We start from the raw sequence: 25,305 nt of genomic DNA, 5'->3' as shown, positions 1-25,305 counted from the left end.
TAAATTAAGTTACTGAAAAGTTTGATCAAAAGTTTTATAGTTCGGTTCTACTTTAGGGCCCAAATTTATCTAACTCTGAATGAATCTGACGGTTTGATTCCGACGGATTTCAAATTTTGCCAGTTCTTCTAAGGATGGAGTTGTGGAAATGTCTAAATTCGAATCGTCGTTGCCTTAGAGTAGTGCCGTCTGGTGTTCCGTTGGAATCTCAGCTTGTATGTGTGTGGTGAACGCGGGTTCGATTACCTTTGGGCTGTCTAATTCTACTTGAGAGGAGCAAGTGTTGAGCTCCAGCATTGTGGCTGCGCATTTACTCGCGTTTTGTTTTGAATTCGATTTGAAGTATCCGTGCACTTATAGACAAAATGGGGTAATATTGGAACCAGTTCTAAACTAGTATTTATAAACCAATCATCTTATTGATAAAACAATCTCTATAAAATATTACTAACTAACCAATCATACTTCATCACTAACATTGACACTTATTTGTAAGTGCTGAAACCACTTGTAGTTTCAGCACCAGAACATTTTGAATAAATCTTAGACTACAGTTGTTCTCCTTCTGGATAAATTCCAAGAACTAACTCGTAAAAACCAGTATATACTAGATCTATTGAGACTAGGAGATATAAGAGTCAGATTAAGATTGGTATTAGACTAAGAAGTTGCACGAATCTATCCGGCCGAAAATAAGATAGCGTGACGAGCAGACGGTGTACCTTATCTGAAATTACTCTATGAGTACAGTACCTCGTATATACTCAATATGCTATTCCGATTTAGTCTGCAACATCATCTATAAGATATCTGTTATTAGAAATGTTGTCCGGCGTTTCTAGGTTGTCCGGCGTTTCTAGAGGAACTTCGACCTTATAATTCGAGAAATTAGGGAATTATATGTTTTATCGGAATGCGATTCTTCTGAGGTATAAGCTCGTCTAGGAAACCGTCTTCACTCCGGGTATCGGTTCCCGTGCTTAAAGGTCTATCCTAAGTATTCCAAGTATTCAAAGCTATACCAAAGTATTCGCTTTTCTGCCGAAACGTTTTTTGAAAGTGGAATCTTTAAATGAAGATTGAATAGTTGAAAGTAAGTCCGTGAGACGGCGTCGTTCAGATAGGGTCTACAAACTTAGAAGGACATTGCAATTTTTTTTGTTTGTACAAAATTTACACGTTTTTCATCCAATCCGCTGGAGCTAGGGTTTCCGACTGTACAAAAAAAATAAAACATCACGATTGGAATTGCAAAATACTTTAAAATTTGGCTAGTAAAACAAGAGGCTTGATCCACTCTAATTGATTTCGTTTTATAATTTTAAAGCAGACGATAACTGTTTTAGTGGAAATATTATGAAGAAATTTTGAATAACAATTAGAAAAGAAATTATAAAAGTTATAAGCCCAAAGTCACTCCATATATACAGCAAAATCCAGATCAATTTTTTCATTAGGTTCTGAAATTTCGGACATTTTTCCGAAAGGTTTAAGGGTATTAGTGTTTTTTTTTGTTCTTAACGGCTTTCGTAGGCTGGTAACTGTTTATTTATTGATTTTATTTGTGTCTGTAAATGCATTTATTTAGTAATTGTGTTTGTGTCTGAGGCCACGAGCTAGACTCTGCAAAATATTTCTGCCGAATTCCCTTGGGTATATATCGTGTAAAATCTTATAGTGGCATTTCTCAGAGCAAAGGGTATTACGAGTGTTCCGTCCAAGCATAACAATCAATCAGATTCGCCAAAATCTCTGATGAAGTAATGGAAGTATGCCCCGTTACTACAGCTTCTTGTATGCATTTTTTTAGATTGCCCTCAGCAAATGTTTGAGATCTGGTCTTCTTCCAGAAAGGCCAGTTTCTCCTTGTTAAGAGAAAAAGTAACATCCAGATGTTGTTCGGACAATTTAAGGTTTTCGCGGTATATTTTAAAAGACGCCAGATGTGTGGAGTTCAGTTCTTCTCTTTTGAGGGATATTTTTTTTACCGGAATTTGATCCCTAAGTGATTTTTTGCTCTGGGACATATTTACAAAAAGGAATGGAGTTGTTATAATTTTAGTTTACAGAGAATACATACAAAAAAATTAAAAAGTAAAACAAAAATTTTCGTGGAATCAATAACAGAAAAATCCAATGGAAAACATTTAGCGGAAAAATACACAGAGCAATTGTGAAAATGCAGCTTGAATTTTGGAATTAATTTAATTTAGAAGAGAAACAGCATTTTGATTAAGTAACGAAGCGAAATTGGGTTTTTCTATATTAGGAGCCACGGCAATTCAACTTAAGACTGGATTTTGTGTTCCGAAAGATGTATTGCAGCTTCAAATTCACATAGCGTTACAAAGACAAAATCACTATCATAAATTGAGCTAGGAGTTGTTTCATCCAAAAGAAGTCTGAAACTACATCCGTAAAACTCATATCTTTACCCTCGAATTGCTTAAGTGAAAAATTGATTAGGTTGAAGACTATCTGCCCTGCGATTCAATCATATGTGAGATGATTTCTATGTATAATTTGTAAAAAGGCGTAAATCAGGGCTTGATTGTCCGTAATAATCACTAATTCGTAAGCGTATAAGTATTATTATAATGTTATATTCCCCATACTTTTACTTGTACTTCCATCTAATGGAGTATTTTGCTTCGTGCTGGTTTCAAAACACTGATGCGAAAGATACCGTTTTGCAGTCGTTTCCATCGAGTTGTTCTGGAGATGCCCCAGCAAGACAATTTTGGGACACATCAGAATTTACTCTTGTTTGAAGCTTAACGTCGAAACAGGTGCTTTTGGTGATGTTTACTGTTTCTTAGTGGAGTACCAAACGTTGCGTATTACAGGTTTTTTGGAAACGGAATGTTTTTGATTGCAGTAGACCTGCCCATCAGAGAAGTTACTCCCGTGTCTGTGATTATTAAACTAAGAAAAAGAATTTTTTTGAAAGAATTTAAATTTGAACTTTTTAACGGCAAATTCAATAGTAGCTCCCTATCCGTAAATAGAAATAATTAAAATATTCTGCTTATTTTGCCATCTAAATTGCTAAAAATCAATGTATTTGTGTAAAATTGTCAATGGCCTCTTAACTAAAAGCGCTCCTTAATTCAAGTTTTGTGAATCAAACTTCTTTGAAGGTTTTTTCATACAATTTTGCGGCGATATTAGCCACTAATTCGTAAATAATATGCATCTCTTTTTCGTTCTTGCAGATTTGAGTTTAGAGCAATTAGACTTCTAATTCAATCAAGACTGCTCGTATCAGGGCGAAGCCCTGAAAGTTTCGACTGCCTATTAATGTTTATGGAGCAGTAATAACATAAACAACATGAAAAAATTTAATGAAATCAAATAAAATGAAAAACATTTTTTCTAAAATTTGAAAACTTTTCTATGAAAATCATCCCCCCACACGCCATATAAAGAACAAAACAATAGATTTCGCTCCTTGTAACAAATTTATTATGGCAAATAAGCTTCTTTCAACCAATTTGGAACGATTTCTAAGACGGATTAAATCTCCGCTTACGCGTTAATAGCCCGAATCATATCGCGCGTTAATTGTCCCAAATTGGTCAAAATGGCCAAAATGGCAATCTTTAAACCCTCATAACTTTACAAAAAATGGTCACAGGTGAAATATCTTTTCAAATTTAAGCTCAGGACAACAATAGCTTTCGAATGATATAAAAAATTCCGTCAAAAATGGCTAGTTAAAAAGTCGAAATTTGTCTGAAGAAAAAAAAACCCACCCCGATCACAAATATTCCGTTACTTTCGTTTCGAAAGTCGGAACAATAATTCAATCGCCGCATCGTAAAGCCGCAGTAAAAATGTGAGTATAGATATTTCAACTTTAGCTGAGTTGTATACTGTAACATGGAGCTAGTAATTCTTTTCAACTATCTGCAATCAATCAACCATCTATTTTTCTAACCATCTATTTCAGTCATTAAAGTAAACCTGCGAAATTATTCTACTTAACTAAAGTTTTCATTATCGAAGGAGAAGTGTCGTATTGAGTAATTTAGTTCATTTCCAAAGCTGTCAATCAAATGTTCACTATTGGTGCTAGCTAGACTAATTGATTAGCAGGTGTTTGTCCTTGGATCTGTCTGTCACCCTTGGATATTGTTTCTAACCACTCTTGAAGCTAACTTTGCAAGATTAAGTTACTGTATAATTATCTCGGAATTAACAATTGCTCGACGACAGTTTTACCTTCTCGACATGGGGCAGAGTAATTTAGAGAGTTTAGGCAAACCTAATTTTCGTTTACCAGGCAGTTTTTTAAAAACTGCTTTAATTTTTTCAACCTCGTCATAATTAAACGCGAGTTTTAGCACAGAGTAAAATATCAATTTCAACTTTTCCAGCTACGGACTATAACTTATCACCCCACAGCATTTTCTATCTACATGATCAATAGTAACGCCTGGGTGATCCTACGGGTTTTCCTCAGCTCTGCTATTTATAATTTGACTGCTTGAAATATTTAGCTTTTTACGTTTAGATTTACACTTTTTGTGAAGTGTCTTCTATTTTTACTGTTTCTACAGGTAATTTCTTTTGCTGAAAAGATTGGTAGTCAAAACGTTGTCCCGTAAAAAAACCCTAAAATATAGTTCCTTTCATCGTAAATTAGGAGTATTCACCGTTGAACACTGCTTATGGGTCACTTTTGTAGCTTTGAAATCAGACTTTGACAGTTTAATGTACAGATTTTCGCGACTAGGCTGAGTGTTTGCAGACTATTGAATCTACTTGGAAGTCTGTGACTGATAAAATTATCTATTGCTATATACTTAAATGCGTAAAAGGAAGTTAAGATAAGCGAAATATTTACATTTAAGAAAAAGTGAGCAAGATCAAACCGAAGGAGTGGTTTACACTGAAGGTCCGACAAACACCAGTTAAACCTAAAAATTATAAAATTGTCATGAAATCAGATCACATCAGCGACCAACTCTAGAAGTATGCGACCAAAATGCGGTCTTTTCATAATTTTGCGAGCCACTGTTTATGACTTTTGCTACTTACACGCACTGACAAAAATGGTTTATGGTTGATTTTAGTATGAAAAAGTAAGTTGATTAAATTAAGATTAATTTTAGTATGAACAAAGTACGTAGATTAAATAAAAAAGATAACGATTGATTTGGATCAATTTAAAATCGCTTCAAATTGATCTTGAATCACAGCTACAAAAATTGATCCATATCGATTTTAAATCGATTCAAATCGATTTTTTTTTCCATTCAAGTTTGATCAGTTTCAAATTTTTATTGCTATTATTCATTGCCTATCATTTTTCATTTTTCATCCATAGCAAATTGTAGCATAAAAAGACCAAATAGAAAGACCAAAATATCAATAAAACTCTATGATTTCTTTGCAAGTTTTGAGTTCAAAAACTGATCTATATTGACCCTTTTTTTGTTTCGTTCGATAAATTTTTGCTCAAAATCTGATTTACATTCATGATTTTTTATGATTTAATTGCATATTATTGAGATCAAAACTTAATTTTTTCTGACCTTTTTCTTGTTTGTTACGTAGAATTTTTCTATAATCTGATTTACAATGATTTTCTATGATTTCATTTCATATTTTTTTGAGCTGAAAATTTGATTTATATGAATAGTTTTATTAAATTCTATAACATCTGGCACGTGTGTTTTTATTTTTTAATTAAAATTAGAGAATAAAATATTTCAATTATTTTTTTAAAGAGTATATTTTTTACCATGTTAGCCTAAATCATTCCAAAATTTTCATGAAAGATCAAAAATCATTTTTAAATGGAGTTAATTGAGATTTGGTTGGATTTAAGCGAGTTTTGGATGGTTTTTTAGTGAGTCGGAAAATCCGTCCAAATAAATTTGAATCAATCTCTTAGACACTTGAATCGATCCAAAATTTTCAAAAGATTTAAAATCTATTTGAGTTTGTAAAATGTACATTGTTAATTGATTTGGATCAATTTAAAACCAATTTAAATTAATCCGAAACCATTTTTGTCAGTGCGGGTAAAGTCATGACTATCGCTACTTAATATCCGTTCACGGTTATGCATTTAAAATTTGGGTTGACATATTTGCGCAAAACCAAACGCGGAACTACGTGATATATATAAGACTTTTCAATAAATTAAGATTCCTCTTGTTGAAATTTTTTTCTTGCTCATTTTATTAATAGACATCAAATTTTTTCTGAATTATTTTACATTAATATGTTTTGTTCGACTATTAAGCCAAAAACATTAATTTTTTGGTAAAATTGAAACATTCAACTGATTTTCTCTCAATCAGTTTCGGTATTTGAAAATCAAAAATATTCTAAAAATTATTCTAATTACCAATACTTTTTGGGGTAGTGATATCTCATTTGGTTAATGTGGGGGATCGGTTACATGGGTAAAAATGCGCAGCGATGTTCAAAGCCCACACATTAGAACTGTAACACGTATTTCGCTCTAATTGCTAATAGCTTAGCTGCAGAACCAAGCTTTTACTAATTTTGATCTTTAGGTCTATTTGCATGGTAACATTAGTTTGATTGATTTATCAAAGCGGATTTTAATTCAGGTTCAATCTTTCTTTCTTTGTACTTCAATTTACTGTTTTTCAGACTCTTTTGTTCTTTTTTTCATGTTGACTGGTCAATGTAGAACTCACCAAAAATAAGTAAAAGAATTAAAGTTAGTTCTGAAGGTGTAAAACCTGTTTTAAAATATGACATCTAAGTAATTGCATAATTCTGATGAGGTTATTTTCTAAACAATAACTTGCCTGAAAATTGTAAATGAAAGGTATAGTTGACCTCCATGCTCCAGTGCTCACTTTTTCGTTGTGTTTTGATGAAGTCACCTTGTCAAATTGTGGGCAAACCGCGTAATTTTCCATCAATATAAAAACTCTCAAATCTAGTTTTCGATCTTAAAATTCTTTGAGGTTAAAAAAATAGAAGTCAAGGTAACATAAGTCATGGCTATGACAAAAGTTTCCTGCAACAACTATAAATATGAAAAAAAATGAGATCATTGTAGATTCTATTCATTGTATCAAAATTGAAACATAGAAGGAGGAGTATTATTTCTATCATTTACAAATACAAAAGGTGGATCTAGGATTACTGCTTGATAAACGCGGGTTCTTGTTTTTTTTCAAAACAAAAGTCTGGCATTAGTTGGACCAAATTATTTTTCTCAGCTCCAGAAAAGCACTGAAATAGACCCTTTCTTGCCAAGTTATTCAGCGCCTTTTGATTTGGTTTTGAAACAGTTGTTATCCAAAAACGTTTGGTTCACTTTCACGTTCAAGGTGTTTAACTTTCATGATGGATGAAGCTAACTCAATTATTCCCTATTATAACAAGGATAGCCGGTTGCTGTACAAGTAGCACTGAATGTTCCAACCATATTCAGAACTACGACCATTTTCTTCAAATTAGCTTCTTGTGAGTAGAGAACTATACAAACGCGTAGAAAATTAGTGAATTAGACATAAGCGACAATAGTTTTACCCAAATAATGATTTATAAGAAAAATTTCAACAAATAATAGAAAAATAACTTTCTGACTTTTTGCAGAATATATTTTTGGTTTTCACAAAAAAGTTTTATTTTAATAAAACGCTAAAGTGAACTTCCAAAACTAGTTTTGCGAAGTGAAACCAAGTTTCTATCTTCTTAAATGTACGTTTAGTCCAATTTCGAGCAGGTAAAGCGAGCAAGTCTTATACTCAAAATCTTCTTTCACAACATTTTGACAATTTTTAAGTATATTTTGATTCCAACTGGAATGCCTTGAAAATGATATATCACTTGCCATATTTTGCTGATTGTTTGTGGGAAAACAAAAAAAAGAAAAAAAAAATAAAACAGAGCTAAATACGAAGTTCCTCCCCATTATCAATGGACGGAGCAATGATTCCTCATAATTTTTATTAGCGGATTATGGTGGAATCTTTTTGCTTAAGTCTGAAATCTTCCTTGTAAAAATCATCTCACATTAAATAGCAAAAGGAACTACTGAGACACTTAAGGGATTGATATGAGGATTCCTTATTATGAGTATGTATTACCAGGCCCCAAAAGATTCTGCTAGCCGCAGAATTGGCCGAATTTGGCTAATAAAGCAGAAAATTTTATAGAGTAGCAGATAGAGTAGAATACCAATCAAACGGATCTACTTAACAATTGCCCCCCCCCCCCTTTTAAGAAAGGAGGGCAGTTGTTAAGTTGAATAAAATAACGCATTTTCGACCAAACAGATTGCAGCAAATTTGAGTTTTATATAAAAAGCTCTAGTGCTATTTACTGCTTTTATTAATATAGGTGGCAATTCTTAAGTAGATACCAAAGGGAGGACGATTGTTAAGTAGATCCATCAAACGACGGAATTTGTCGAATTTTCTCGAAATTTTTTTTTCAAAATAATAAATTGAAAGCTGCAATTCCTTTCTCGGAATTACCACATAAGCATCTATACTGCTAACCCAAAAAAACTGCTCACAAAAACTGCTCTATTTCTCAAAAATACGAAAAATGAATATATCCGCAACTAAACAAACTATTATTTTGCATCCTGAAAGGTCTCTGCTTGTTTTTTTTAAATTGATTTTTTTTCGAAAACCGATTAAAACAGTATTTTTTTGGTAATAAACGCATGATTTAATGAGAATTTTCATAGGCCAGAAAAAGCTGAATTTTTTCTATGAAGCAGCAGAGTTTGCTCAATACAGCAGCAGAATTTTTTGGACCTGGCGTGTTAACGAAGAATATCATGCTAAGCAAATAAATTTCTAAAATGATGCGATAGATTGACCTCAGTTAATTATCTAGCACCTTGTCAATAAATTTTTTGTATTGTTTTTCAGTAGAACCCATCATCATAATTTTCATGTCATTAGTATCAAGGTTTAAGTGTGAGTTATCAGGAACTGAACAGTTAGAAGGATATGTTTAGAATGAGTTGAGAGAAAGAGCAACGAAGCCCACAGAAGTAGCAATGGCGCGTACTATGAAGATGGTTTCGGCGTCATCCGTGATATATTCCACCGCCAACTTAGCCCCGAAGGTCGAACTGTACACTAAGCCGATAGCACATTCTCTCATCAGTTGGCCGAAACAGTGCTGCACTCGCAACACCTTGCCAGAATGTTTTACGTTTTATCCCATCAATTCAAAATCGTAAATTTTAATAGATTAACAAATTACGAGGCGAACAAGCCATTTTTTATGATTATTATAAAGCAGTCAGCTGGAATCATCTTGATTTCAAGACTCTGCTTTCGTGATAGCCGTTCAATTTGAGCTTCGCAGTCTTCAATTTCTATTTTCCTTTCAATTATAGATCAAAATGAATTGGTTAAAACCCTAATTTTATCATAATTTTTTTAAAAATATTGCTAAAAAAGTTGTTTTTGTTGAATATCAATAAATTTTTTGAACAGAAAACATCCCGACTTTGAACCCGTTTCGGTGTTTAGTTTCGGCTGCCACAGACCGGAGAAATCTGGCTCGGGTGAAGGGGGCGTTGTAGAGAGCCATGATGAAGAAGTAGGCCGAGACTGCAAACAGGGCATAGGGAACCAGCAGGGCTATATTTCCCGACTAGATTAAAGTACAAATGTGATAGATGTGCTCATCATAAAGCCCCTTAGATTAAAAAACCAAATCAATTCTTGAAAAAAAACTTCTTGAAAAATGGATTACAGTTTATGCTGTAATTTGTACAAAAGTTTATTAATTGTTGTTTTTCTTTCCCACATTTAGTTTTGATCACTTGAAGTCAAATCTTCAGTCAAATTTTTATAGCCAAATATTTTGAATGATGAATGTTGTCGTTTAACAGCACTACCAGTTTAACTTCCTCTATCCTCCCCCCCCCCCCCCCCTAAAAAAAAAGTAGTTTAAGTGGAGGATCTAACATTGGTTCTAAGTGGAAACTTTCAGCCAATCAGAATCCAGCATTTTAGATAAGGGCAGGGGCGGATCTAGGCGAAGGGGGGGATGGGGCAGATTTTTAAAAAAAAGTTTGCAAAATGTTGATAAAAAGGCATTTTTAGGCAGTTTTTGGAACATTTTGACCAAAAAACCGCGTTTTTCGGCGCGCGCTCCCCCCTCAAAATTAGTATAGATTGGCGCCCATGGCGCCTTCAGAAAAATTTTAAGGTCAGTCGGCCACAAATGGGTATCTCAAAATAGTACAAAGGGGGACCCTTTGGGTCGGCAGGGGTTCGAATCCCTGAAGAGAAAGCGTCCGCAAACGCCCCCGCCCCTCCACCTAAATCCGCTACTACATGGGGGGTGTTAGCTTGATCCCATATCTGCCATTTTTGTACCTGGATTAGCTTAGCCAGTCGACATTCGGGAACAGGAGTCTCGAAGGTCTTCGTGATCAGCAGACTGATGGCCAGTTCGAACAGAGCCATGTAGATTATGATGCTGATATATTGCGTGTGTTTCACGTCAAGAATCAACTGACGGCCCTCAACTAAGAACAATCTATATTGCGTATTTAGCTATAACATGACTGCTCGTATATCAGGGCAAAGCCCTAAATGTTCCGACTGCATTTTAAGGCAAATTTAAATGTTTTTTGGTTGAAAATTGGCGAAACAATAAGAGCGTAAGCTGTGTATTGGATAGGCACACAGTTTGGTGTATGTAGATCAGTGAAATCCAGAGACAATTTTTTTTGAACCTGTTCCAAAATGTGGGTCAATTCAATTTAGAAAATTCCGTTGATTCCGCGTACAAATTTTTGTAATCGAATTTTTGTCGCAATGGATTCTGCCATTTAATTACAAACCGCAAAGTTGTAAGCGGAATCCACAAAAGTACGCGAGTTCGCAATATGTAAGCGTATTCCGCAATTTTGTTAATTAAACTGATTGAAACCAGTTCTTGCGAACAAAGAATTAAAAGCTAGAGCTAACTGTTTTTTTTTCTAGCAAGTGCGGAGTTTGAAATTCAGGACTTAACCATAGTCTGCCGAATCCGCGAACAAATCTTAAATCGTTGCTTACTTAAAATCATGGATGTACTCCTTTAATATCTGTCATACACATCCCAGCAATCTGTTTTGGGGATCACTATTTGAGAACACATCATCACACCGAATAAGCAAAATCACTATTTGGGATTAGCGAGTTTTGGATGTGACTTGGTGATTTGTATTTGATCAAAGCTCTGAATTTTGACCTCATTATGCTGTAATTCTCTAAAATTATAACTAATTTAGTTGCATTATACGAATTTGAAATGATCAATTCAAAATGTTTTGAACCTAATCTTGAAGCTTTTACCCCTTGATTCAAATTGAAAAATCGATTACATCTGGAGAATAAATTACAAAATTTGCCTAAAGTTAGTTTGAAATTATGCGATGAAAGCTAATTTGAAAAAAGTTTTATTGTGAAGTAATCCAAGATTTAGCTTATTTCAGTTAGTTTTCATTGTTTCAGTGTTCGAGACATGGGAAGTGTCTCATTGTTTTGACATTTGAGATATAGTTGGTGGGTTTTACCTGGATAGAAAGATGGTCATCAAATGATGTTATTTTGATGGCAGTGATTGAGATTGAATTAACCCAGATTGAACTGTTGTCCGAAAATGAGATTGAATTTTTGGCAGTAGATGAGATTGAATTTTGAAAGAGAAGGAGTTTGAAATGTCATAAATTCTCGCTGGTGACTTACAAAAAAAACAGAGTCATTTTTACAATGTTATGCAACTTTATTTCTAATTAAATTCCGCAAACAAAATTAGGTTTCCACCTACAAATTGTAGATTTTTCGTACATTTGCGGATTCGGCGAAAACGTTATGTTACAATACACATATAGCTTGCTTTTTGTGTGGATTCCACAAACTGTTCCGGATTCCGCAAATTTTGGTTGCTGATTCCAACGAGTCAGCTATATTTGGAGCGATTTTGAGCTATACAGTGATTTAACTACTTGTTCGTGGAATCTGAAGCAGCAGAGGAAAAAAAACATGCCACGGATTCTGCAGGAAAACTGATTTCGACCTGTTGAGGAACTCGCTCACAATTCACAAAAAGCACAGTTTGTCCTCAAAATGAAGATTCGAAAAAATGAAGTTATTTTTCTTCTAAATTTATCTTCCCTATAAACTGTAAGCTACAGAGATGGGTATTTAGTTTCCTGTTTTTGAATTTGGAACGCAATGTATTGCCACTTACGCGTGTTATAAGAAATCGAAATATTGCGCGTTAAGTATCCATTATTTATCAAGTTAGCAAATTTGAAACCCTCATGTTTTACAATAAACTATCACAGTTGAAATATTTTTAAAATTGATATCAGGAAAACAAAACTTTTCAGATTGTATAAATTTCAAAATCAAAATTAATTAGTTACAAGGTCAAAAATTGACTGAATAAATAAAACCTCCCCCAAGCATAAATAATCTGTACTTTCTTCAAAAGTCGGAACGATAATTTCTGATGGCTTCTAAGAATCATTTGATGCATTCAGTTCAAATCAAGTAAAATATTCATCTCTGACGAGCGGTTTTAAAGCTGAGATTTTTGGATAATTGGTGCGTTTTATGCAAAATATGCTTTTCTAACAGCCTTCAATTCGGTGGCAATAATCAACTAATTTATCATATTTTTAATCGAAGTTTTAAATTGTAGTAATTATAAATTTTAATTTCCTGGCTCGAGGTTATTTTAATTTTTTTTTTCAAAATCATTTACATTTGAAGGATCATTAAATGATGCGTGAGTAATTTTCTGCTACCATGCTGGAGGCTATAATGATAAAAAGTATAGTATTCAAGCCAAAGCTTATAAAGTGCTTAGTTGGTTCAGTATAGCCCTAGGATTGCGAAACGTTGGTAACAAAGTCGATCTTTAGAAAGTATTAAACCATATTACAACACAATTGTCTGTGTAAAAGCGACACCCTGCGTATGCCGACTGCACTTTAATGTCTATGGAGTGGTAATGGATTTTCAAACCGATCTTCGAGCATCATTCACGCTGTTTAAACAGACTTGGAAATCATTACCCACCCTAATAAATCTTGACCCATTTTTGCCCCGGATTAAAAAACGCTGACGCGTTAATATAAGGAAATATATCGCACGGTAGTTATGATCACACGTAAAAAATGGTCACACGTAAAAAAGATCACTCATAAAAATCATCACACATAAAAATGACCACACATAAAATTTTGAGCGCAAAGCATTAACAGTTTTCAGATGCTATAAAAAAATCTCTCAAAAGTACAAGTTTAAAAGTCAAAATTCGTCCAGAGGAACCACCACCCGAGCATGAATATTCCGTGTTTTTCTTGGAAAGTCGCAACAATAATTATATAACTTCTTGACTCAATTGAATTTGTGAAAAATTAAGTTATGTTTAAGTTTCAATTTGGGGTATAGTTTTAGCAATTAATGTTTTTTTTCTGCATATTTCTTGTAGACAGAAGAAACTTTGCGTTCGGCTGTGATACAGCACAAAAAAAAACTTTTTACGGCCCTAACTGATAAGTCAAATTCAAACAGTTCCAATTGAGCTGTATGCAAGAAAATCTTTACATTTTTCAGCTCCGAGAATAATCTCAGGGATTTTCCCCTCGCAATAGAAACACGATAAAAATAGCCTATAATAAAATCAATGCCAATTAAATTTAGTAATGAGAATCATAAGCCGAAATATTAATAGCTGGGTAAAAAATCATACCAAATTTGGTTAAGAGTTATCACAAAATTTCTCTGTCGTTCTTAAAAAATTTGTTTGTACGGAAAAAGATGTCAAAAATATTTTGATTCCCATTAAGTGCCATGCAGAAGACAGTTGATCCAATTGATACCTTTTTTAAACTGAAAATCTTGAAAAATATCAACTTATATAAAGTTAAATATGTCATTGTCCTCTCAACTTAAATTTTGTTGTTCTAGATTAAAAGCTCATAATTTGATATACTTCGTTCATCATTTCACTACGTAGGTTTGGCGCAATTTACAATTGACTAAATTAAGACCATTCTTAGTACAAAATTTTGATTCCCAATTTTGAAATTTAAATTGCCATATAATAATTCTTCTAAAACTCTAAAAAAAACTTTGTTTTCATTAAGTTTTGGCGAATTTTAACCAAATTTGAGAGAAACACGTAAGATTTCCAAATTTTTTAGTTCTGTCCGGATAATTTAAATCAGCACTGTAATTTCGCAGTGATTTAATTTGAAAAAGTATGGTGCTGGGTAAAAAGTGATTTTCTTATGACTTAAAACAGAAATTTTAATTCCGTCTAAGCTCAGAAAATCCAGTCAAAAAATTTCAAAATGAGGTTTGCTGATTTGTTTCATGTTTCTCTTTAAAGCTTTCAGAACTTTTGCGTTGTAGGTAGATGTTTTTGATTCTTAAGACAACTAGTCTCGATTTGAAATTATATCACAAAGGGTTAAAACTTAAAGGTTTTGACCTGACACGATTGTTTACATAGTTTTATGAAATTTAGGTTGTGTTGTACTTTAACGCTTTTAAAAGAGAAGAGGATCTTTTTAACTATACCACCCTTTTGCAAAAAAGGGAGAGGGAATTCGTTACTAGATATAAATTTTTGATATGTTTAACCGTTGATTAATTTCTTTATAAGGGGATAACAATACTAAGTAACTGAGAGGGGATATAGTTGAAGAGATCCAGAGAAAATTGTGAAATCAAAAAGAATTTGTTTGTTTTCAAATTGTCACTGCCGAACCAGAAAAAAAGTAACTTCTACTCAAAATTCTACACTTGATATTTGATTTTTTCCAAAAATTATGGTGTTTCAAAAAAAACTTTCCCCCAAAAGCCATTAGATTTGTATTAGGGGCAGTCGGAACATTCAGGGTTTTGCCTTGATACACGAGCAGTCTGGTTGTTCCGATTTTCAAAGAAAATTCGGAATATGTATGCATGGGGTGGTTTTATTTTTCAGTCAGTTTTTAAGATCTTAAATTCTTAAAAAGGATTTTTAAAACATCAGAGAAATATTGTTTTCCTGAGCTCAAAACTGAAAAACTATTTCACTTTTAAATATTTTTTGTAAAGTTACGGGGGTTTTAAAAATAACAAGACTGCTCGTATCAGGGCGAAGCCCTGAATGTTCCGACTGCCTTTTAATGTTTAATAAAATGTAATAAAAATGAAAAAAAAAATTCTAGTTTGAAATTTTTTATGAAAATCATCCCCCCACACGCCATATAAAGTACAAAAAGATAGATTTCGCTCCTTTTAACAAATCAATTATGGCAAATAAGCTTCTTCCAACTAAATTGGAACGATTTCTAAGACGGATTAAATCTCCGCTTACGCGTTAATAGCGCGAATTATATCGCGCGTTAATTGTCCACAATTGGTCAAAATGGCAATCTATAAACCCTCATAACTTCACGAAAAATGATCACAGGTGAAATACTTTTTCAAATTCAAGCTCAGGACGACAATAGCTTTCGAATGATAAAAAAATGCCGTCAAAAATGGCTAGTTAAAAAGTCGAAATTTGTCTGAAGAAAAAAAAACCCACCCCGAGCACAAATATCCCGTTACTTTCGTATCGAAAGTCGGAACAATAATTTGGTCAGTTTGGGATAAGTAGCGCGCGATATAATGTGTTCTATAATGTGATATAATTGCGTGGTATAAGCGAAGCGGCAAATTAATGCATTCCATTTTGAATTGAATCCAACAATTTAGTTTGAATTAATAACAGACGCTAAACACACACTGTATCTCTTATAGCATTGCGTGGGGATGAAATGAAGATTAAAATGTATATTTTTCAAATTATTTTGTCATTTATTCAGTCAAAAAAGTGCAGTTGGAACATTCAGGGTCTCGCCCTGACATAGGAGCAATCTTGTTTAAATTTAGATTTGTATTCAAATTTACATTTTAATCTCAAATTACGCAAATTAAAAAACATCATTTCAATTCTGCTAAAACTCAATGCTATGGGTCTGCCTTCAATAATTTTTATCTTATTTTCACCGAATTAAAAAACGCGTTTAAGATCGCAAGTTTTGGTAGTTTTGTCTGAACAACTTAAGCCAGCACTGTACTCGAGATACGCGTTGTATGTAGGCATGCACCAGCTGCCGCTTGATAGATGCGCCAGGGTTTTGCAAGAAGTTAAAATCAAGATACATAAAATCCAACAGACAGAAATATCAACTGCCCTCTTTCGAGAGAAACAGTATTTGTCTTCTGATTGATTGGATAAATAGACACAAAATTCAAACAAAACAGTGTCAATAAACACAACTGTGGAAATAAATTGAGCATTGCTCGGGCAGTACAAGTGCCGAAACTACAGTGCCGAGGAACAACGGTGCCAAAAAATGAAATGTTGTTCAACCGTGCCAAACAAAAATTCAACACTGTTTTTACTCATCCTATATCACTGACAAGAAATTCAATTCAAACTGACGGAAGTTGAAAAGACACCATTGGCCATTTTAATTGATGCCGCTTGTTAAAAAAAAATTCACCCGCGCGGCGTCATATATCTTTTTGAAAAAACAATTAACTCAGCAATTTGTCAATTTTTCCTCTCAGTTTCGCTCCAAAGTTAACCAGTATTCACGCAAACTTCAAACTGAATTCAAAATTTTCAAATTTCATCAGTTTTTGGAACTGTTGAACACAATTTTGACACTGTTTTATTTCGGCACTCTTGAACGACCGCATGTGGCACTCATCAGCAAAAATCATAAGCTCATCAGCTAAAGTATAATTCACCGTTTTACCATGTGGCTTTTGTTCGGATATAGTCGCCGCCCCTCTTAGTGATAAACATGAAACTTTTTATAATAATTTTGGGACACTGTTTCTAGGAAATGCGCGTTATCATTATAAGACAGTAAAGTTGGAGCGTTTTTACTTAAATGGGCCTCAGGCTAATTTTTTCTCCATTTTTCTCTAATTTTCGCAAATTTTTCTGCGCGTAAATTTCATCAAAATGATGCCAAAAGCGTTTTTAACTGTCATTAAATTCGACTTTATGGCATTTTCTAGCTTTATTCAATGCTCGGGATACCAGCCTTGCATTTTTGAGTAAATTATGTCCAATTTTATTGGAAAAATTTTCCTTTTCGTTTTTTATCATTTAAAGGTGTACAACCAAGAAGACCCGCCATGCGGAAGTTTGGGCTGGAGAAAAAGATTTTTTTTCTTATCTATTGACTTAGATAGCAAGGAATAGATAACAAGAACTTAGATAACAAGGAATAACAAAAATGAACACAAAATGATTAATTTATCAGAAAAAAATGCATTCAACAATTCAATGCTTATTGTTCCGATTTTCATAACAAAAATAACGGAGTATTTGTGCTCGGGGTGGTTTTTTTTTTCAGACAAATTTCGACTTTTTAACTAGCCATTTTTCACGGAATTTTTTTTATCATTCGAAAGCTATTGTTGTCCTGAGCTTAAATTTGAAAAGATATTTCACCTGTGACCATTTTTTGTAAAGTTATGAGGGTTTAAAGATTGCAATTAAGTATATAGCAATAGATAATTTTATCAGTCACAGACTTCCAAGTAGATTCAATAGTCTGCAAACACTCAGCCTAGTCGCGAAAATCTGTACATTAAACTGTCAAAGTCTGATTTCAAAGTTACAAAAGTGACCCATAAGCAGTGTCCAACGGTGAATACTCCTAATTTACGATGAAAGGAACTATATTTTAGGGTTTTTTTTACGGGACAACGTTTTGACTACCAATCTTTTCAGCAAAAGAAATTACCTGTAGAAACAGTAAAAATAGAAGACACTTCACAAAAAGTGTAAATCTAAACGTAAAAAGCTAAATATTTCAAGCAGTCAAATTATAAATAGCAGAGCTGAGGAAAACCCGTAGGATCACCCAGGCGTTACTATTGATCATGTAGATAGAAAATGCTGTGGGGTGATAAGTTATAGTCCGTAGCTGGAAAAGTTGAAATTGATATTTTACTCTGTGCTAAAACTCGCGTTTAATTATGACGAGGTTGAAAAAATTAAAGCAGTTTTTAAAAAACTGCCTGGTAAACGAAAATTAGGTTTGCCTAAACTCTCTAAATTACTCTGCCCCACCTGTTAGCTTCTTCACGAGCTAAAGTTGAAATATCTATACTCACATTTTTACTGCGGCTTTACGATGCGGCGATTGAATTATTGTTCCGACTTTCGAAACGAAAGTAACGGAATATTTGTGATCGGGGTGGGTTTTTTTTTCTTCAGACAAATTTCGACTTTTTAACTAGCCATTTTTGACGGAATTTTTTATATCATTCGAAAGCTATTGTTGTCCTGAACTTAAATTTGAAAAGATATTTTACCTGTGATCATTTTTCGTAATGTTATGAGGGTTTAAAGATTGCCAATTTGGGACGATTAATGCGCATTAGATTTCGCGCTATTAACGCGTAAGTTATTAACCTGTCTTAGAAATTGTTCAAAATTAGTTGAGAGAAGCTTATTTACCATAAATGATTTATTACAAAGAGCGAAATCTATCATTTTGTACTTTATATGGCGCGTGGGGGGATGATTTTCACAAAAAAATTCAAATTTAATAACAACAAATTTAAATTTTTTCCTCATTTAATTTTTGTATGTTATTGTTCCTACTTTCGGTACGAAAGTAACGGAATATTTGTGCTCGGGGTTGGGTTTTTTTTTTCTTCAGACAAAGTTCGACTTTTTAACTAGCCATTTTTGACGCAAATTTTTTATATCATTCGAAAGGTATTGTTGTCCTGAGCTCAAATTTGAAAAAATATTTCACCTGTGATCATTTTTCGTAAAGTTACGGGGGTTTAAAGATTGCAATTTTGGCCAACTTGGGACAATTAACGCGCGATATATTTCGCGCTAATAATGCGTAAGCGGAGAGTTAATCCGTCTTAGAAATCGTTCCAAATTGGTTAAAAGAAGCTTATTTGCCATAATTGGTTTGTTACAAGGAGCGAAATCTATCCTTTTGTTCTTTATATGGCGTGTGGGGGGATGATTTTTATTTAAAAAAATTTCAAATTTTAGAAAAGGTTTTTAATTTTTTTTCTATGAATTTTTTAATGTTATTACTGCTCCATAAACCTTAAAAGGCAGTCGGAACATTCAGGGCTTCGCCCTGATACGAGCAGTCTTGTTACTGTTCCATACACCTTAAAAGGCAGAACTTTCAGAGCTTTGCCCTGATACGAGCAGTTTTGTTTTAATATGTTTTAACTAAAATTATCACAAATACTATTATCACGAAAAATGTAGTTGTTTTCAATTGTGTATCGATTATTTTACTTGCTTAGAATGAATTAAATAGGCTTAGTTATTCTGACCACGTCACCTAGGGAAGTATCTATGGATTAAGATAGATATTTCTTCGCCCAATTTCAAGTACCTCGAAAAACTTTGGTCAATTGCGATATCATTTTAATGCCCTCGCAGTCTTGAATTTGGTTTCAAAAATAAATTCTAACATTATTTTGTGTCCATTAGTTTCGGACCATTAGTTTATCGTTCTGAACACATTTCATTTATAAGTCACTGAATCCAATTCAATCTTACAGGAAATTTCTATCGTAATTACCACTCATTCCGTCTAGTTTCATCTAATCTTACTGAAATTTCTATCTTAATTACCTCATATTCTATCTAGTTCCATCTATTTCTAACTGGTACAATCAAATTCAATCTCTCCTTAATAAAAATTAGAAAACAAAAGATTAAAAGGAAAGTTTTTTTTTCAGACAAAGAAACATATAACCTTTGTGGTACGAATATGTTGTACTACTCACACCGAAATCTTAGTCATTATAACTTTTTTTTTCTGGATTTTTTTTTCATTTTGAAAACGCGTTTTTCATAACGTCCAGAAATGATTAAACCTTCTTTTTAATTTGATAAAAGAACTATCTTCAAGAAAAAAGGCGTGTGCTGTTTTTTTAGGCAGGGAAAATTGAACATAATGTGGTAGTCATTTTTTCATTTGCCTTAATTCTAATTCATTTTCGAGATGCAAAAACTAATTGCCCGCAGCAGTTTTTACCACCATTTCAAGAAAATTAATTTGAAGTATATTGACTTTTGATTGATTTTGCGAGTGTGAGATTCGGAATATAGTTTTTAAGTAATAGAGTTTTTCAGCTATGAGTGGAAAAAAGTAGATAGTTCGCCTTTCTTTTGCTTTTCCGCTCAAAATGATTTCAAAAAAGTGAAAAACATTTACAATTTAGCCTTAATCTGGGCTCTATTTGAGTTCCACCACTTTGAGGTTTTCTGAAATTCACTTGATTAAAATCTATTTAAAATGACTTTTTCATGTTATAAACTGCAATAAAACATATCAGCTTGAACCGTTGAACAAATTTTTAAAACATTCCCTACCTGCAAAATGCCGTGTGAACAACTTTTGCACGGTTTCTTTTTTTTAATTTACGAGGGGGATGGGAAACTGGAAAAGGGCCATGAAATGAAACTATAAGGCAAAGAAAAAAACTTACAGTAAATTTCAGCAATGAACACTTTTTAGTTAATTGAAAGTAGATAGAAGCACTTTTTATGACCAGAATAGTTATCACGGTTCTTTTTTCGTTTGTTTGGCAATCGAGACAGTTAACTGGTCAAAGGGGAGGTCAAGTCAAAGGGGAGGTCAAATTGATGGGAGGAAAAAGAGGGAGCCCAATTTATGAGCTGTCCATTCTCCCGACATGAGGTCAAATTGTATTCCACTGCAAAAAAGTTTTCGTTGAAACCTAGAAATTTGAAAAAAGTGGATTTTTTCTACTGAAAGATCATAAACTTCGTGACACACGACACAAAAAGTAAGACAAAAAAATAAAACATTAAAAAAAAATTTTGGCGTTGTTTATCAGGAAATCGATTATCGTATGAATCATTCAATTTTTTCCCAGCATCCTTAATTATCTCAAACTCATGCTCATTCAAAATAACTGTATAAGTAATTAATTGCATAAAAAACATCTTGTCAATATTTCTATTTCTTTAGGAGATACGTGTGTGGTACTTGTTAGTTTGTTAATCTGTATAAATTATCTTTTATGAAGACATGAAAAGTTGACATGTTTTTTCCATTTCCCCCTCGCCCTGGAAGCTGATATCTTTTGTCTAGAACTGCTACCCGTACCAAAAAAAATCATTAATTCTGAGCTGAAATACTTTTGTTTAAATAAAGCAGGGATTTTCTTAAAATTTTTCATTTCTCATTTTATTTTTGATCAGAATATAGCTACATCTAGGCTATTTCTATCTAGAAAAAACCAGCGACATTCAAATTGCGAGGCGGTTGTGCTAACCAGTAGGACAAGTGCTTATTGTAGCTTAATGGTTTTAGCAGTCAAAAACAATGTAACAATTGTTATAGCAAGTGTTATTTTGCATTGTATTACTACTGTTATTGTGTATACTCGAAGCAGGTTTATCTCTTTTAAACTGGAAAAGAAATAGATTATTTCTGCACAGAAAATACGAGAGAACGTGGCTAAATAATCTTAATAAAATTTCTACCGAGAAACACAGCCTCCGTACGGGTATGAAGATGCGCTGTTTTAAGCAGATCAACAATATGCAGAAAAAAGCACAAAATGTTATATACTTAATCATAAGAAAAATGATTTTTTTCTTTACTTGACATTAAAGTCAGTTTAATGCGAGGTGTGATTTGAGAACAATACAAACGCATTAAGATATGGTGACTTAAACATAGTCAACAACATTTATAAAAAAAATTTACAATCAAAAATAGGAAAAAAAATTTAAATAAAATAAATTAATTTAACAATTTATTTTTGCAGATACTGATCTGCATTTCCAACTTTTTGTTCCAAAAATGGCGCTAAATAATATTAATGAAAAAATCTCAAAATTTTTGTGGCTCATAGTTTCATGACAAGCCTGCTCGCTGGCTCTACTTGATCGAAGATAGACTACAACTCAAAATTTTCAAACGTTTTTTTTTTCGACACTTGGACAACTTTTTGAAATTTTTTAGTATCGTTCGAATCAGACTTGAACGATGATTATTTGTGGTAAATGATTTTGGCCAAAAAACAAAATAAGCCTGCGCGCTCACCCTATTTGCTCGACTTGAGAACAAACATTAAAAATTCGATACTTCGAAAAAAAAAATCAAAACATTTTAATGGCGTTCGCCTCACGGCAAAAAAAAACTTTTTTAAAAAAGAAATACCATTTGACCAATACCGACGATTAGCTGTAATACCTGTTTTTGCGCGGAAAACAAAAAACTAAAACATACCCGAATACAAAGTTCCTCCTCATTTTCAAGGGTCGGAATAATGAGCAGGCGAAGACAATGATATAAAAAGATGTATCAACTAACTTTTTACGCCTTGTCGCAACGGGTTTTGTCTTTGTGACTAATGAATTTGGCTGCAACACGCCCTTGAAGGTTTGAACTGGTCTGACAGAGCACTGTTTAAATCGTTTAAAAAATTGATAAATTTTCTGCACTGCCTTATCTCGATCTGACTTTTCTGGTTTTGTGGTCTAGTGAATTGCAATACTAGTTGGTGGTGTACAAATTCTCTCAATTGAATTGAAGAGAAGAACAAAAAAACGAACTTGTTTTTAATCATAATTTTTCAAATGACGTAAAAAAATGGAAAAATGATTTTTGTGAAAGATTATACTGAGCAACCCTAAAGTATATATAATGCAATAAACTGAGCAAAAAAAAGATCTGAATAAAAATAGACTAATTCTACCCTATCTAAGCTTAAGAGACATAGAAACTCAAACTTGCTGACTTGTTCTGGGAGTCGGCGACAGATAAATTTAACCAGAGCCCTTTTTGATAAGAGAAAGTGAAAAATCTCAATGTTTTCAGTGTTATAGTCCAAGTGACTAAAAAGTTTAGAAAAAATCTCCGACCAGAATTTGAACCTGGTTAAAGATATTTACCTTAGACTAGCCTTTTTCGACCAAATATCTTCTTCACTGTCGTGCGCAGGGAACAAAATGCAATCAAGCTTGCTTTGTGCGCTCGCAAAATAAAATGGCACCAAAGCGCTGACCTACAGTCAAACCAGTACCTTAGGGTAAAAACTTCAATTTTTGTCAATTTTTTTGTGCATTTTATCAAAAATTTTATCAGAGAAAGTGAAATTTAATTTCCACTATTAATTTAGGTTATTTAAGTTTTAAACAAAATTTATAGTATCAACATTTCGAGTGATAGAGCATATAATTTGGAGAAAAAGCGCGTGCTAATAGACACTTATGCTTCTCGCTACGCCTCATTAAAACAAATAGTTTGTCTCAATTCAAGTTTGAACAATCTATTGCACCGCTTGTTTTTTGGCCGAGAAGACTTTCGACCGAGAAAAATTGTTTTGACTGAGTTCGATCCAGGGTTTTTTCAACCGAGAAAAAAACTTTTTGACCGTGTTCGGTCGAGGAAAAACGTTTCGTGTGAATTTGGTTCACGAGTTGTTTCGACGAAAAAAAACTTAGATTGGTTTCGTTCGAAATGGGTTTTATACACTAGGAAACATTTACAGTAAACAGTTTGATGTATCTATGTTGGATGTGAGTAAGAACATAAAATTTTCTGTCTGTATTTATGGATTTTAGATTGATGTATATGTTTTTTGTATGTACATTTTTATGTATTTATGTATGTATGTATGTATGTATGTATGTATGTATGTATGTATGTATGTATGTATGTATGTATGTGTGAACGGATATATGTGTTTTTGTATGTATGTATAATTGTATGTGTGTATACATGTATGCATGTATGTATGTATGTATGTATGTATGTATGTATGTATGTATGTATGTATGTATGTATGTATGTATGTAGCTAACTGCACATTAAAAGGACTTATACCCAGGACTGTACTGTAATTTGCATATGTTAACATTTTTGCAAGCGAAAAAAAATCCGACCCAAATTCATTTGTCATCTCAGTTTTGAAATAAGAAGGGTTTTTTGTTTAGTTGTTTTTTATCTGATTCATTTTAAGTTGTTTAATTCGAGAAAGCTTTTTTTAGCTTTCATTTTTTCTGCTAACGATTTGTTGGGTCGTTGCCTTTAAGATTTGTGGGCCTTCTCGTGGCGGTCCTGTATATGACCAACAAATTTGTTGGTCTAGCTAACTGTGCAATAAACACACATTAAACTCTGAGTTTTTTTGCAATAAGCTTCTGATTACATTTTGCAAGCAAAAAATCTGGACAAAATGTTCATTTCTAAAATTATACTTCGACTTCATGTTTCGACTATAACTATGACTACAGGACCCGCGCAAATATGGATTTTTGGTTGAATTTTGACATCTGATTCGACCCACGCAAACTCTGTTTCAAAATAGTTCGATTTTATGTTTTGACTCTGAACGACTATAAGCCCTGCGATACTATGGATTTTTGATCGCAAAATCACATCTGATTTTACCACTTCGGTCGAAAGATAAAGTCAAAACTTGACCCACGACGCTGATTGGCAAAGATGATTGGGCGTTTATTATTCATAAGTTGTCAAATTCTTACATCCCTCTAAAAATTATTCTACAAAAAAAATGATGACAGGAAAAAAATATTTGTCCAAAACGCTGAATTAAAGAAATTAAAAATGGTCAGAATGAAAAACCGCTCCCAGCCTCAATATTCCGTCATTTTCTTTGAAAGACGGAAAATCGACGGCTCACTAAATTAATAGACCTAATTGGTCGCCAACCTGCGATTTCTGCCCAATTCGTAGCCAAGTAGACGCACGATGCAGATTGAATAGTGTACATGAAAACTATGAAATGGGGATGACATTCATCTCCTAGTTTTGTATGGACAAGGGAGAGAGCTTGAGCTACCTTCTGTGCAATAACAACGAAAAGTAACAGAAGTTCGGAAGCGAAAAGAGTCAGATAAAAATAATCAAAGTCTTTGCAGCTTCTGTTTGGTAACTTTTTTGTAAGTTTCAACGAAAGAAATAAAATTCGAACCGTTGAAAGGACTACCGAAATTTGAAAGATAGTTATAAAAATTAGTATCATTCCAACAGAATAATTTAATCAAAATATTTGAAAATAATACAACTAAAAAGCCAAGCTTTTTGCCATTTTCAAAATATATTCGTTAAGCTTTACTGTGTTTTAAGAGTTTTTATCAACCCGAGTTTTTCTATGAAAACAAATAACTTTAGCTTTAGAACCGTTTAATGATCAATTGAAATGAACTTTACGAAGTTTATTTGTTGAATTGAAATTCTGAAATGACAAATCGAGATTAGTCCTTAATTGTTTTTTT

The 25,305-nt window shown here is 33.2% G+C and overlaps 1 protein-coding gene across 2 annotated transcripts; it reads right to left on the bottom strand.

The window, feature by feature from the left end:
• Positions 1 to 8,838: 8,838 nt before the first annotated feature.
• Positions 8,839 to 24,909, bottom strand: LOC134854632 (uncharacterized). Of its 2 annotated transcripts, none has more exons than XM_063870978.1 (4): positions 24,740 to 24,909; positions 10,350 to 10,501; positions 9,472 to 9,618; positions 8,839 to 9,153 (listed from the first exon to the last, which is right to left on the bottom strand). In XM_063870978.1, the coding sequence occupies exons 1-4, from the start codon at positions 24,798 to 24,800 to the stop codon at positions 8,968 to 8,970; spliced, it is 546 nt and encodes a 181-aa protein (XP_063727048.1). In that variant the 5' UTR covers positions 24,801 to 24,909; the 3' UTR covers positions 8,839 to 8,967. The 2 variants fall into 2 exon arrangements, with proteins under 2 accessions (XP_063727048.1, XP_063727049.1); XM_063870979.1 differs by having other exon boundaries at positions 8,839 to 9,138.
• Positions 24,910 to 25,305: the final 396 nt, after the last annotated feature.

Source organism: Symsagittifera roscoffensis, chromosome 9 (assembly GCF_963678635.1).
Source record: "Symsagittifera roscoffensis chromosome 9, txSymRosc1.1, whole genome shotgun sequence".
NCBI classification, from domain to species: domain Eukaryota; kingdom Metazoa; phylum Xenacoelomorpha; order Acoela; family Convolutidae; genus Symsagittifera; species Symsagittifera roscoffensis.
Note: the sequence above shows the minus strand (reverse complement) of the source record. Positions and strands in the feature narration are given on the sequence as shown.

Bases quoted from the DNA above. Each gene is read 5' to 3' on its own strand.
- LOC134854632 (XM_063870978.1), bottom strand. From the start codon at position 24,800: ATGTACACTATTCAATCTGCATCGTGCGTCTACTTGGCTACGAATTGG. The intron at 9,619-10,349 runs GTACAAAAATGG...ACTTTAATCTAG, and splicing joins GACTGGCTAAGCTAATCCAG to TCGGGAAATATAGCCCTGCT. The intron at 9,154-9,471 runs GTCGGGATGTTT...CATTCTGGCAAG, and splicing joins AACACCGAAACGGGTTCAAA to GTGTTGCGAGTGCAGCACTG.